General features: G+C 48.2%; 2 protein-coding genes across 9 annotated transcripts in view; one reads left to right on the forward strand and one right to left on the reverse strand.

The window, feature by feature from the left end:
• The window catches only part of atm (ATM serine/threonine kinase), a 20016-nt gene extending 14678 nt beyond the window's left edge, over positions 1-5338 (reverse strand). Inside the window, exons 1-17 of one of the 2 annotated variants that reach the window (XM_040176915.2) lie at positions 5088-5338; positions 4759-4893; positions 4505-4623; positions 4130-4275; positions 3851-4015; positions 3587-3752; positions 3202-3440; positions 2885-3054; positions 2588-2766; positions 2151-2522; positions 1829-2032; positions 1470-1571; positions 1124-1358; positions 902-1033; positions 661-786; positions 387-476; positions 117-297 (exon numbers count right to left, since the gene is read on the reverse strand). In XM_040176915.2, the coding sequence (XP_040032849.2) occupies positions 117-297; positions 387-476; positions 661-786; positions 902-1033; positions 1124-1358; positions 1470-1571; positions 1829-2032; positions 2151-2522; positions 2588-2766; positions 2885-3054; positions 3202-3440; positions 3587-3752; positions 3851-4015; positions 4130-4275; positions 4505-4623; positions 4759-4830 (2698 nt within the window). In that variant the 5' untranslated portion in view covers positions 4831-4893; positions 5088-5338. Of the gene's footprint in view, positions 1-116; positions 298-386; positions 477-660; positions 787-901; positions 1034-1123; positions 1359-1469; positions 1572-1828; positions 2033-2150; positions 2523-2587; positions 2767-2884; positions 3055-3201; positions 3441-3586; positions 3753-3850; positions 4016-4129; positions 4276-4504; positions 4624-4758; positions 4894-5087 lie in introns of those variants that run through there. The other variant, XM_078109047.1, reaches the window with a different exon arrangement.
• Positions 5335-14101, forward strand: npat (nuclear protein, ataxia-telangiectasia locus). 7 transcript variants are annotated; one of them, XM_040176951.2, is made up of 18 exons: positions 5337-5712; positions 5978-6096; positions 6196-6256; positions 6344-6416; positions 6565-6605; positions 6966-7208; positions 7508-7583; positions 7941-8064; positions 8306-8397; positions 8546-8627; positions 8777-8873; positions 8997-9125; positions 9231-10493; positions 10688-10788; positions 11168-11261; positions 11363-11383; positions 11480-12702; positions 13470-14101. In XM_040176951.2, the coding sequence occupies exons 1-18, from the start codon at positions 5676-5678 to the stop codon at positions 13548-13550; spliced, it is 3957 nt and encodes a 1318-aa protein (XP_040032885.2). In that variant the 5' UTR covers positions 5337-5675; the 3' UTR covers positions 13551-14101. The 7 variants fall into 7 exon arrangements, with proteins under 7 accessions (XP_040032878.2, XP_040032885.2, XP_077965191.1 ...); XM_078109065.1 differs by having other exon boundaries at positions 8997-9113; XM_078109067.1 differs by having other exon boundaries at positions 8309-8397; positions 8997-9113.
• The last annotated feature ends 341 nt before the right edge of the window (positions 14102-14442 follow it).

Raw genomic sequence — 14442 nt, forward strand, 5'->3', positions numbered from 1 at the left:
GTTAACCTCTTAACTGTTTTGCTTCACTTTTTTTTCCAGAGCCTCAATAGTTTCAATAGAAACTCCTTCTAATCCCACACGGACATTTTGCAGAAGGGACCCCCCACCTCCCTCACCTGGCCCACAGGAAGCCTCACTGTTGTCGCCCTTCGCTCTGTGACTCCCATCGCCGTTGCTGGTCTCGCCCTCGTCGAACAGGTCAATGTCGTCTCCTTGTTGAGTTCTGGTCACGTCCAGGTCATCGTCCATATGGTCGTCTTCGTCCACGAAGCTGACCCTCTTGGAAACGTCGCTTAACTGTGGGGACGAGGTGGTGAGATTATTTCAGCGCGTCGGTGTTTCACAATCATCTTGAAGATGCCACGTGCTAAATATTTGTCACGTACCAACAGTTTGCAGATGTCAGCCAGCTCGCCGAGGAGACTGGCCGGCAGAATCATCATGAACAGACGGGAGGAGACGGGACCAACGCTGTCCTGCAGAGGAAAGGACAAAAGACGTACTCCAGAGAAAGCGCTTTCTTGATTGAGCGGGCATGAGCTGGTGAATTATCTGCACAGCGTCGGCATTGTTGTTCATGATGGAGGCCAGCGCAGGGCCATGTCAACGTGACACAGACGGGAGGTATATTGCACAGCCCTTAATGCAGACTTCTGTCACCTTGTTTTTCCTGCTGGCCGACTGTGTGCAGAGCGTGATGACAGATCTCAGTGTGCTCATGGTTCCTTCCTCAGTCATCTTCACTCTCACGCTAGAGACAAAGCCGCTGAAGTCTTGGGCCAGCGCCTGGGAACCGAAACACAGACCAACGACCTGAAATTCTTCCGTGTTTTGACGCGGCGTTTTTGATTCTTAAGCGGCACGGGGTGGTTAATCCTCTCGCGACGCATCCGATTGATACCTTGGCTTTAGTGTAGAGTGGCGAGCGGCAGGCCTCCTCCTCCGTCAGAAACCCAGCGGACACGTGACCCGCCAACACCCCGGTTAGCAGCGTGAAACAGCGCACCAGACACTCTGGCGGCGTGGAGTGAGACTGTGTGCAGAGTGGGGGGGGAAAATCAGAATAAAGAATTAATACCAGTCGTCGCTCTTGACGAACACACAAGCATTAACCTCCACTCACATCGGGAGAGTAGCAGTTGAGCAGGTTGTCGGCCACGCAAAGCAGCGACTGCTCCAACTTGTTCCTGAGGAAGAGGACGGCAGCGAATCGCCCGTCAGTCCGAGCCGCTGCCGCTGACTCGCCGGCGACGGCCGTAGGAGAGGCCAGCGTGTTGAAGCTGAACTGCAAGTAGAGCCTCTCAATCTCCTCCAGGTTGTCTTTGGCTTTGGGTGTTGTTTTTTCTTGAGAGAAGGCACTTAAAAATAAAAATAAAAAGTCGAAAGCTGAATTTCTTCTGCCGTAAAACGCTGCATTGGTTGTGCAGGGCAAAGGTTTGTCACCGTGTCTGTAAAGTCCTTTTCCTCACCTTTCTACTCCGTCACTACCCAGCAGACGCTTCAGGCCCGTTCTCGTGTCTTTCAAGGTCAGGGACACCAGGAGAGTCGCTATTAGGTTGTAAGGGAAGTCTCTGCAAAGACCAAAAGGAAGCAAACATTTACACAACTTTTCTTTTTTTAATTGGATGGATCCATCTCAAACACTAAAAACAAATACAAGAAAAAACAGCCTAATCTGTGTTAGAGCTTATTTCTTTTCAATTCTGCAAATGCAGCACAGGGTACTCACGAGTAAACATACTCACGTCCCTAAATAAGCGAGTGCTGGACCACGATGAATGTACCTACAGTCAAAGTCCAATGAACCCACAGCCCTCAGAGCACCGACCTGCAGATGATGGGGTGAGGTCTGGAGCTTTCCTCCAGCTCTTCGCTCTGATCGCTCATCAGCAGCCAGGCTATTAGGGTCTCCTTCAGGTCGTGTGCTGCAGAACCCTCCGTGACCCCCCCGTAGTCCCTCGCCGAGCGTGAGATGATACTTTTAGGGGGAGGACAGTTCAGCAGGGCCTCGGCCAGGCAGAGAGCAGCGCCCCTGTGGATAAAGAGAAACAAGGGGCTACTAAAAGCAACACACATTTATCATTACCACACATTTTCAATATTAACAAGTACACGGTGTTGACACATGTTGGGGAACGGCGAAGACTCACTGGGACGGTTTACATGCTGATCCGCAGAAGAGCTTCCAGAACTCTCGGTCCATATTGATGAGTCCTCCGTGGACAACAGACCTCAGCAGGTCCAGGCTGAGCGCCTCGGTCTGAGGCGAGCTGACCCCCCGCACTGCCAGCGCCCACACCCGACCCCACAGCCGGGCCAGCTCGGCGCCGTGGACACGGGCCCTGTCCGGGTGGCAGGAATGGCACCGGGCCAGCTCCCTCAGACTTCGCAGCACGTACGGCCCCCTCTCCCCCCTCCGCTGCTCGGCCAGGAGCTGGTACAGCGCCGACAGCAGCGGGACCAGCTCCTGGCCGGGTACCATGGACGGGTACTTGGAGGCGAGCACTGCGGTGATCTGTAGCCTGGCAGGAGAAAATATGTCAAATAAGAACATTCTTATATTAATGGTCGTGGGATTTTTTCATACCATGGTATGACATCAAAGTCATTCAGCTGAGGCTGCAGATGCTCCCGCAGGACCTCCCAGCCCAGTTCGATGCGCCGGCGCTTGCTGGCCGAGCCGTGGGTGGGACTCCCCAGCTGAGTGGCTCTGAAGGAGGCCTGGGTCACCTCCACGATATGGGTGTCATGGTCGTCGCTGAACAGCTTCGTGCAGGAAACACAACACAATCAGCTCGATTCGCTATTTCAAGTCGTACAAACGCGTTAGGAACAAATTGTGCTTTTCTGTCTGCATGCTTGAGCATCCGTCCGTCCGTGTTACCTGATGACAGATGTCAGCCGTGAGCTCAGTGAGATTGTCTTTGACAGCTATGTGTCGTGTCCCAGTGACGTACTTCCCCCTGCTGCCTATATGGCTGATTTCCCTGATCAAGGCGTCATACAGGTTGCACAGCAGACTCCGCCACCTGGTCCAGTCCTCAGCGTAAGCACCTAAAATATGAGAGAGGTGGCACATAGTTAACGCTTGTTAGTTCAAGGGTCATACCGTTTTTTTTTTTTATATTCCACACAAGGACAACATAACGTGTCACCACCGCAAGAAACTAAAGTCGGTTTTAGGAAAAACTTTTGCTCTACCGGTGTCTTGTGTCTTGGCTCCTTTCGGGTGGTGGACACAAATCTGCAGGTTAAAGAAGTCCACAATCTCCTCTTTGAGAGCCGAGCTGGGCCTCATATCTGCCCAGACATACAGCAGTGGTGGCAGGAGCTCCTCGCCGAGGCGACACACCCTCATGCGACAGTTCATGGCCGCGGATCTCAAGAAGCTGTTGAGCGCCGAGACCAGGTGCTCCAAAACAGCCAGGTGCTTCTCCTGCCTAAAGGGGGGTGAGGGGGAGGCGTCACAGGACAACAAGGGACCATTCATTCAGCTAGTTGCTGTACATTATGTTCAAAATAGGATTTTTTTTAAGACGTAGGCAAAATGGCCAATTTGAAACGCGGATTCAATAAAAGCCCTCGCCTGGCGTTCAGAAGGGCTTTAGAGAAGAAGGCGAACAGGGCGTCGTTGAATCCGTCCGTCTGCATGCAGCAGCCCTGCACCAGCGTGCGGATCACTCGGCTCACCAGAACGCGGTTGATGGACTTGGACGAAGCGTTAAAAAATTCGCAGTACAAGTTCAAAAGATCTGAGGGTCACAAATTGAAACGAAAGAGATTCAGTAAACCGATCAGTCAAAGTTTGTATTACAGTATCAGACATCAGTAGAATGGATTTCCCACTGACTGTGCCACTGCTGCGGAAGGATGTCACACCAGTACTTGCGGACGGAGAGGATGTCCTTTACCAAGAGGCTGCTATAATCTTCTCCATAGGCGGAACAGCTGTATGAATTCTGCAAGACGTCCATCACGTGTTTCAGCATCTCGCTGCACTTGAGGCGGGGTCCGCCTGCACGGAGCGACACGCTTTAATCGCAGTCCCAACAACAGGTACAGGTGCTCGGCAATTTCTGCTGTTTTAGCCGTCATAGTTGTTGGGACCTGAAAAAGTCAGCGTTCTTACGTTTGTTTGCGTATCGAATGAAGTATTTCATCAAGCTGCACATTTCAGCCATCTTCTTCTTCCGTGTGGCGAGCGTGGTCGCAGTGACGTTGGATTTGCTCGATTGCATGCTTTCCGTCTCCTTCTGGACGTAACGCTGCAAAAATCTGACACGGGCAAAAAAAAAAAAACTGAATAGGGAGCCTACACGTAGCGTATCGAAATTATCCATGTAATTATACAAACATCGTATTTAGTATGTTGCTCAATGCAATGGGTTGAATTTTATTTTCACTTTCATTTAGGCTCCCAGAAGTGAGCTGGTATTGATTTGAAAGTGATGCAAAGAAACAAAACCGAAAGTAGTAAAATGTACAAAAAACAATACCGGATTACCTGAAAACGGTATCCCATGTCAGGGTTTTAGAGCCTTTCGCTTTAGGTCCGGAGGTGCGATCCAACTCCTGAACCACTTCTGGACTGCGAAGGAGTCTCCTGAAGCGTTCAGCTTCTTTCTGGAAGCGGGAAGGGAGGACACAACCGACAAAAGGTCTGGGATTTGTACCGCACTCACTGGTTTAACTTGGTTACAGAGAGGCTGACAAAAAGCTCAGAACAACAAAATCTCCTTCATGTGTAGGTGTGATTACCTTTCTCTCTGTGGCCTTGTCATTCTCCAGCCCCCTGCAGCAGACCAGCAGATCACTGAGAACCAGACTCATCGTGCTTCACAGTGGACTTAGGGCGCAGCTTTCATCAATGCCAATATGGAGTATTTATTTTACCTGCAAGGGCAGGATGTCAAAAGGCAGGATGTTGATCCACGTTATACACAAACAAAAGCATGTCTGTCCAACTACTGACAGGAAGTATAACCACTTAACACTGGACCAAAATACAACACAACATTGCCAGATCAGCTCGTTGTTGGTTTTGAGTCACAAACGTCCATTCAAACCCTCCCACTCTGTCCACTGACCTTTGGTGACTGCACTGCTTCTCAGAAACGGAGCCGCCACGCATTTAGGTGCAGGTATTCACGTTGCCGGCTGAGCTCCTGATAACTTTTGCTCGGCCATCCTGACGCGCGTCTACAGGCACACGCACGCGCACGCAAACAACGTAGCGGAATTCCCGCCCCGGCATCAGCAGCGAAGAGGGCGCTTCACTTCCTGGTCACGAGACCACGTGCGTCCGGTGAATTTGGAGGCGTCGTTCCAACAAACGCGACTGTTTGACCGGGTGAAAATAAGAGGCGTCAATGGAAGTCATGACCAATATTGCACCTATATATTTATACATAGCAGGGCGTGGTGAAGTTTGACATTATGGATTTGAACTACAACTCCCAGCGGGACATTAAGTCAGACACTTCCGGGTCACGTGGTTGAGTTCCCCGCCTTTTGAGAAAGCGACAGCATCCGAGGACGTCGCCTTCACAATAATACCGCTCACGGGTTTCTTTTTCAATGTGACTCGGTATAACGTGGGTTTTTGAGATTTTCCTGAACATGTAAGTTAGTTACCTAGTTTGCCCTTCACTCTTCATATCGACCAAGCGGCAGCCATGTTGCTCCCGTCCGACGTCGCCCGGCTGGTTTTGGGTAAGTGACGTTAATCAGGTTTACTGTTTGGAGCAAAGCCGTAGCTGCGCGTTAGCGTTAGCCAAGAGTTATAAAGCTCCCTAAGTTAACGTTAACCGTAACGGTACACCGGCGGCTCAATGTGAATGGCGAATGTTTCCCTGCTAACTAGCCAACAGTTACCAACCGACGCGCGGTGCATTCGGGCTGATGAACTGTCCTCATTGCCCGTTTGGGCTTTTGTTGTGCTCCTCCTCACTGGCTGTCGGACGATGCCCTTCAACAGGGTACCTCCAAGAAGAGCGGCTGTGCGCGACCACCCAAGCCTTCATCCACGAGTGCCCGAACCTCAAAGAGTACGCAGAACACTCCACGGAGGACGGGACGATTCCCGCCTGCGTTTTCGTAAGTGCGCCATTTGTCCCCGACGGACGTCTCCAGTTGTAACGTCGATGCTTCGCGAAGGTTCAGCCGTGATGTCTCGTTTGTTCCGTCCCCTCACAGTCCGTCTTTGGGAAAGGCCTGACAACCATTTTAAACGAGTATATAGCTGCCAAAACAAAAGGTGAGCATATATGTCATTGTTGCCCTTAGGGAAATGTGACCCTTGTTTTTAGGTGTTCTTTATCGTGTTCTTTACGTTTTTCACCAGAGTCTTGTCGCGAGGTTCCAGCTGTGATGACCTCGTTGTGGAAAAAGCTGGACTTTACACTCAACCAGATCAAGTAAGGTTTGAAGATTGATCGTCTAGTTGAAAACTATTTTAAGTTTCAACCGGCCACAGTCTCCCCCTGTGATTTCTATTTTAAGATGACATTGAGTCGATCTCCACTCCCAATGTTGTTCCATTATTCTTCTGTATGTTTTACTTAGGTCATTGCAGAATTCCCCGGCTATATCAGCAAATCAGAGAAGTAAGTGTGCTTTGTTTTCTATTAAACAGAATACATATTTTACAAATACTGTCTTTGCAGCCATAAATTTCTGCTACAATATTGTACATGTCAATGTTGCTCAAGTATATTTGACTTGGTCATCAAGAGTTTTGTATTTTATATATATATATATATGCATGCATGCTAAATGTTGTAAACACTGTTAGGGATGTCAAGCTATTTTAGTTTTAACCAATTGCGGTTTTATAGTAAGAGTGTCATCTTTGTTGTGGTCGATGGTAAAGTAGTAAAGCTGTTTATTTATCTTCTATTTGCTGTCAGAAGGTTTTTGCTGAGGGTTTGTTTTTGGACCTTTTTTTGTTTACTGGTTCATCGCAGTACGTTCACGCCACGGAGCGGCAAACATGGCAAGACAGCGGGCCTTGGCCGTGGCCTCGCCTGGTGGCGAGGTCTGCTCCTCCGTTTCTGAGGCCAGCTCCATCGTCAACCCCGCAAACATCTCCCACAGCATGCTCGGCCACTCCACGCCCGTGAGCTACACTTCGGTGCACAGCCGGCCAGCTAACAGCAGCGGCACGCACCAGCAGATCCTTGATGGCAGCCGATTGCCAAATGCACCCAGTCAGTACCAAGAAATCGGCACTACTTTCTATATTGTTGTTTTTTGTTTACAATGCAGTTAAAGTGACTGTTTCAGTATCATAGAGATCTAGAAACAAACAAACATTCTATTCTATTTTATTTATTTATATTAATATTTTATTTCTTATCTCGAGATGGCTTTAAACAGGGACCTTTTTTCTTTTTTGTATTGCTGAAAAATGTTTGCTCCTCTTGCATTTTGTCATGCTTTTGCAAACTATCATCAATCACAATTTTGCATTCCTTTTGTTTGATGTGACATTCTTTGTTCACCACAGGGGATTCACCAATACAGATAATTGTTTCAGAACATCGGCTGAACCCAGGTCCAATGTCTCCTGGACGGCGGAAATGGTAAGGGGAGGATGATTGTTGTATTGGAGTTATTCTTGACTCAATGACTCCGTTGAACCCACATTGGATTGATAATGAGGCTTATAGACAAATGATTGTGATCGCGTGCAGTGTAAAGGTGTTGCTCATTACATTTAATGAGAGGTCTGCTTTGTTGAGGTGAGCAGAATAAAAGGAATGTGGAACTGGTTCACCTAAATGGAAAGGACTCATTAATATTAGTTGCACCTGCGCTTGTCCTCTGACGTTTTAGTTTGTGGGCTTTCTGTACGAGATGGCGCTTCATATTGTGTTGCCCAATGCTCTGGCATTTTTGCATCTCCTCCTATATCTATTTATTTTCTCTGCTGCCTTCAGGGACACCCCCAGGAAGAGAGGTGGTACCCAGAGTGAGTCCAGTACCACTAGCAGATGTGCTCTGGCTGTCAGTACCCCCAATGCAGAACCTCAACCTGAAGAGGCTGTTGATGGGAACTTTCCTGTAAGTACATCTATTTGTTGGCTGTTTGACTAAACAAAGCGATCCTGATCCAGCTTGTGCAGCAAAATATGATTTAAATTACCTTTTTAAATTTCTATCAGAAATAAATGTGTTTTCGTTTGTGTCGTGTGGTAAATGGCAGGATTTGTCTTTTATAAAAGCAATTAAGTGATAATACGATGTCATGGAATTGGAATGTTCTTGAGATTTTTAACTTCACAACACATGGTACTTTCCACAGCAGCTCGTAATACAAAATGCACGGGACAAAATATTGGGAGACCGATCGTTACAAGAAAAGCTGGCTGAAAACATCAACAAAATCCTCGCCAAGTAAGTTTTGAGTTTGCATTTCATCACAGCGTTGAAATTTGTTGTGGTGAATGATTTAAGATTTTGTCAGTGGCAACCGATGTGGTGACGTGTCTGCAAGCATTTTATCACATTACCAATTTGCCTTCTTTTTCATTTCTAATATCAGTGAGCCAATGCCCCAAACACCTAAGGACCCTTCAAGCACAGTGGAGGCAGACCAGTCCATAGATGAAATCCTGGGTTTACAGGTGCCAGACAACTAATACATGCTAATATCATAACAGTAGGACTTCTTCGTCCCTTAAAATGTTCACAAACGTAGTGATCTCTCCATCAAGTTGTGCTTATGTTACTGTGTGTCGTTACATTATTTTCTGCCATGCATTTTCCGATCCAGGGGGAAATCCACATGAGTAACGATGCCATCCATGACATTTTGGAGCAAACAGAGTCAGACCCGGCCTTTCACGCCCTCTTTGAGCTCTTCGATTACAGTAACTTGCTTTGATTTTTTTATTTTTTTTGTTAACTGGGATGAACAGCCCTTCTTAATCACCTTTGTTAGATTGTGTTATAAAGCCCAATGGAAAACAGACTTTTATAATGTGTATTTACAGATAAGACACGTTTTCCCGATGGCGAACCGGAGGATGGAGACATCAGCTGCAGCCCAGAAGCGGACGACCCGGCTGGACCTTTATCTACAGTCGGACCCCTTCCGAGTGATGTTCCAGGTATAAATTCTGGTATTTGTTCGAATTAAGTTCAGAAACAGAACAAAATGTTACGTTCAAACAATGCAGATTTGGTCTGATTTATAATTTATTGTAAACATATGTGTTATTTTTCAGGCCCCGCACACCGAGAGGCTAAGGCTTCGGAAGCAACGGCAATGGCCGTTAAGATGAAAGCTGGACAAGAGCATAGAACCAGAAAGTCCGCTGCCCCCACCCTGCTAAAGAAAGTAGTCCTTGGCCCTAGCAGCCGGGCATCTCGAATTGAAAACAGTTCAGCCAAGCTGTTGGTGAGTTGCGGGGAGCCCCGAGGCGTCCCGTCTGCCGCCGTGGACTCAAGCGGAAAAGGGAAAGCTTCACTGTTTGATAACGGTGTTTTTGTAACACCAATGGACATCGACGAACCGCTGAACACGCCTCCCCCTCCTCCGGACAGTACGCCCGCCGAGGAGCCCGCCACTCAGGCAGTCCCCGCTTTCCCCAGTGAATCGGCTGTTCTTCCCTCTGCTGCATCAAACGCAGCACAACACGCTGCAGCCCCCTCTGCTTTTTTGTTTCCTTTGCACGTCGAGCTAAACAGCGCTCCGGCGCTGAACGCCGACTTACCTCGCACGCCGCTTCCGAGCAGTGGAAGAGACACTCAACCGGGGGCGACTCTCTCAGCGACGCCGATATTGGCCTCTCGCACTCCTCCAACTAGCGGTGCCCCAGCTGTGCCCACCTCGCCCTCGTCGGCATCTACCTCGGCGACGCTAACGGCTACGCCGGCCTCGTCCGTACCGGTCTCACCCGCGTCCTCGTCCTCTTTTGCCCCGGTCGGTGCAGCGGCTGATCCTCCACCCGTCAAACCGCGCACCACCCCGAGCAAGGCTGCAGCATCCGGGGACATCGTTTCTTTGGAGATCATCATTAGCGATAACCAGGAGGAAGATCATTCCGGCACCGTGGCTTTGAATCAGGCAATTTCTAGCATTTCCGGAGACAATATCCCCACCATCTATCTGTCCTCTCCAGCCAAGTCCTCCGGAGTACCCGGCACACCAAGGGCCACCTCGGATGAGGCGGCACAGGCGGTAAGTGGCTTACAAAGCTCTGAGGTGAATGCCAGTCCTCTCGGCTGTAAGGCCGGAGCGCTAGTCACATCTCCATTACCGGGGACCTCACAAGCCCAGCAGAACTTCCTGATTCAGCTCCCCCTGAGCACTGCTAACGCGGCACTCCAAGCAGCCACTGCCAGCTATTTCCTGGTGACTGAACCCCCGACTACGGATGCTCAAAGCAGACAGGTGTTACTGTCCACAGGAGTCCCAATGGGACAGCCTGTGCCCGCCAACCAGTTTGGGGTGACCACACCACCTCGCTCTCGAGGCCCCTCCACTGGTAAGAGGCAACAGGCTCCGTTAATCTCTAGTAAGCACCACTAGCTGGTTTTGATTTGATTGTAATTGCAGCTTTGGTTTGTCTTTTTTACATCATTTGAAAATATCACACATTTTGATTACCTCTTGGCAGAACATCAGTAACCCTAAAGTTGAAAGGTATTTTGGTGTCATTCATTTTTATTTTTTTTGCAGGACCAACTCTCATTTTACCATCACCTGCGAAGCCCATGTTGCTTCCTGTTTCTGTTATCGGGCCAAACACTCTGGGGAAGGTCCATGTGGTGTCCAATCAGGTAATGTAACTATTTACAGTTTTCAAGCGTGTAGTCAAAAGATATTTCCTTTCTTAACATTTTTTTTTAATGAAATAAGATGATTCCTGATCATTGTGATGATAATTTGGAAATCACTCTTTGACCAATACTTTGGTCCACAATGCGTATCTTCGGATCCATCACATTCCCATGATATTTAATTGGCAGGTAACAGTTTATCCTTCCAAAACACTTAAATTGTTCAAGTGCACATGCCCTTTTTTCTCAGGACATTCGTTGCACTTTTGTCCCACTACCGGGGGAAACTTGCAAAAACGTTAGACTTCTAATTGGGTTGTGTATGCTAAAATGAACGTTATGCATAATGTCCACAATAATACCATTTTTCATTTTGCAGCTTGTTGCCATTCCAAACCTAGTACCGTTACAGCAGTCCGGAACTGGCAAGCCAACGTCTCCCGCGGTGGCGATCAAACAGTCTACACCTGCCGGTGAGTTGCGAGTTGAATTAAAAGGAACCGAATATCCTTTAACTGCTTAATGTGTTAATGTCACTGCCTTACTTTGCTTACCTTATTTCTCTAAATTGCAGGCGCTGAACAACACCCGGTTGGTAAGTTGGTTACAGCTGTGCTGGCTGAAGACACAGACCAGCAGGATACGGCAACAGGTCCCAGTCATAGGAGAATTCTATGTTTTGACTCCTCAGTTCAACCACAAACTCCTAAAACGACCAAAACCACCAAACCTGCAGCTTCAAATGCATCTCTGCCACGCCGTGTCCAAGGTGATAAACAGATGGCTACTCGGAGTAAACCTGCTATCTTGGGTGGCAACAAGCCCAGGAGGAGAATAGAGACTGTCAGATGCTCAACAGATACTCGGACCGGAGAAGGCTTCATGAAGGAGGGCGAGACGTCCGTTCCTCCACAACAGCACCAGAAAGTTTCTCTTAAAAAGACCCCTCGCAAACAAGATCACAGCACCCAAAACAAAGATCCTCAACGTGTTGCCCCGCAGGCTGAGACTTTGAAAAGGTCTAAATCAGAAAAGCGATCAAAATCTATAGACTGCATACAATCTCATGATAAGGGGGGCGATGCAGCGAAGGCTAAGGAATCTAATACTTCTAAGTTGTCGTCCTCTGATTGTGCTCTGAAATCTGGACCTAGAAAGGAGAAAGAGGAGAGCAGCAGGAAAGAACCCGCAGAAAAGGCTGCTGGCAAATCCCGCGAGGGGCGTGTAGAAAAGAGGACTCCTTCTCAGGAGGCGCCCAATGTGATGGCTAACAAGGAAAACGAAATCAAAGGCGGCGTGCAAGAGCAGCAGTCGGCACCTTCATCCGTGGTGTCAAGAGACTTCAGCCCTCCGGCTGTCACCCAGCCTGCATCTAACCCTCCGTCCAAGGCTACCAAAGCGCCCTCAAAGACCAGCTCGCTGGTCAAGCAGGCGGCGGAGATGCTGCACGACATCAACGGGCTCGACTCTCCGTCCTCCCCGGTCAAGAGGCCCGCGGCTGCCGGTTCGGACCACGTTGGGGGTCCCCCCCGCACCCCGGGGCCCGGCCGCGGCCTAGTGGAGTCCGTTGACCGCGCCAGGACGCCTTCCCGGCAGAGGAGAGGCCGAGACGGGGAGGGGACTCCAAAGCACCTGATTCCTCCCAACACCCCGGACGTCCCCGGCTGCAGCCCGGCCAGCGAGGCCGGCAGTGAGAACAGCATCAACATGGCCGCCCACACGCTCATGATCCTTTCGCGTGCCGCCATCGCCAGGACGGGCACGCCGCTGAAGGACAGCCTGCGTCAGGAGGAGGCGGGAGAAAATTCGCCCACAAGCTCAAAGAGCTCTAAGAAGCGCAAACCGGCGTCTCCCACAGCCAGCCCGCGTGCCAAGAAAGAGTCCAAACAATCTCCCAGCCAGAAGAGCGACCGGGTGAGTACAGCCGAAGGGTTTCTCTCTCTGTTTCAGTTTTTGTGTTAAAAGAAACTAGAGCGACTCTCTGCTTCAACTGTATTCTGCTTTTAACTGTCGGGCTGCAAATATGTAAATGTGTGTGCATTTTTTTAATTTTTTTTATTTATGGTTTGAACTTCAATCAGTGAAAGTAATCAATCAATTATCCAAACTGTTTGCACAACCGCACAAGCCTGTGAGACTACACTCTCTTAAGCAATGATGATATGCTAAAATGACATACTGATGAAAGTTGAGTTCAGGCTTTTAACTGAGCCTGAGAATGAGAAGTCCAAAAATGGCCGTATGAGAGGGGAGAACTGCTTTTTGCCGTTTTGGTGCAGTGGAATCTCGTGGGCCTGTAGGTATGACTGTGAGTCCTGTCACAGCTTGGCCCTCTGGAGCCCTGAACAAGTGCCGTTTACAGAGTGGAATCATGGATGGATTTCAGTAATCTTTTCCTCTGCTGCCACCATCAGACCAATTTTGACCCTTAATTGTTTGCCCCATTCATAAAGAAAATAATAGTACCTGAGTTGTCCGTTTTCATCCACGCCCTGCATAGTGTGTAATGAGCAGCACTTCCACAGGGAGCCACTAGAGCCACATCTCTTGTTGATGGGATTTCCCCAGAAGAACTGCCTTTTGGTGTCCGTACCTTTTCTATTAGATCAAAGGGGGATTTTGTGTCACATCATTCTCATGTAATTCTGTTCTTTTTTTGTTTTTGTTTTTTCAATCTGCAGGAAAGGAAGAAACTTGTAGATTTCTTTCCTCATGACTTGGATGTGGATAAGTTCCTGTCTTCTCTCCACTATGACGAGTGAAACGGGACACACCAACAAGGAGAGGACCACTGCTGTCTCCTTCAGTTACTACCCAGGAATAGAACAAGCCATCTGCTCAATTGGTTCATAGTCGAAACCTTTGCCTGAGACCTTATAAGCCGCAAAGTCTTGTAAGGTCTCAGGACTTTGATTTGCTTCCTTTATGGGTGATCAGCATACAGTGTTGTTCCATGTAGCAGCAGTAGGGTAACCATGGCTCTTTTTTTCCTCATGCTTACTTCTGTTTAAATTATTGTTGTTTTGTATAGACAACATCACTTGTTTTGGGGACCTTTTAACATACTTTGGGCATGTTGATAAAATGGTGACTCAAAGCATTTTCTTGGTCAATATTTGACTCTGTTTTGATTGATCCCTTTCAGCCAGGAAGATTAATGTAAAGATTGTCGTTTGTCATTTTGTGTTTAGTTTGTCATGTCCAGAGAAGTCTAGTTAATTGAAGATGGAAAAGTTATGTAAAACCATACACAAATTAAAAATTGCATACTCAGACTTCAATGTTTTAATAAAAGCAATCTTTGTGAATATTTTCTCGGTGTACACAGCATTCTTTGACAAGGCAACTGCAAGGACCAAATGGCATCTCATCAAGCTCAATAATTGAAGTATTCCTCACTATAAATGAAATGATCTTTATCTGCATCATTACAGGCTTTGTGTGAGGACAAATGTCCTTTACCTAATTTACAGTTGGTCCTTGCTTCTGATGGACAGGTGGACACTGAGACAGATCAATAATATTAGGAACTGACTAAGGAGCAATGCGATCTTTATCTGGTTTTGGACTAATATTGCTACATGGCTCAAGGTTAAAAATAAGCCCCTGCGAGTGTTGCAATAGTCTCACTTTGTTTGCAAATTTGTCATCATC

Source organism: Gasterosteus aculeatus, chromosome 1 (genome assembly GCF_964276395.1).
Source record: "Gasterosteus aculeatus chromosome 1, fGasAcu3.hap1.1, whole genome shotgun sequence".
NCBI lineage: Eukaryota > Metazoa > Chordata > Actinopteri > Perciformes > Gasterosteidae > Gasterosteus > Gasterosteus aculeatus.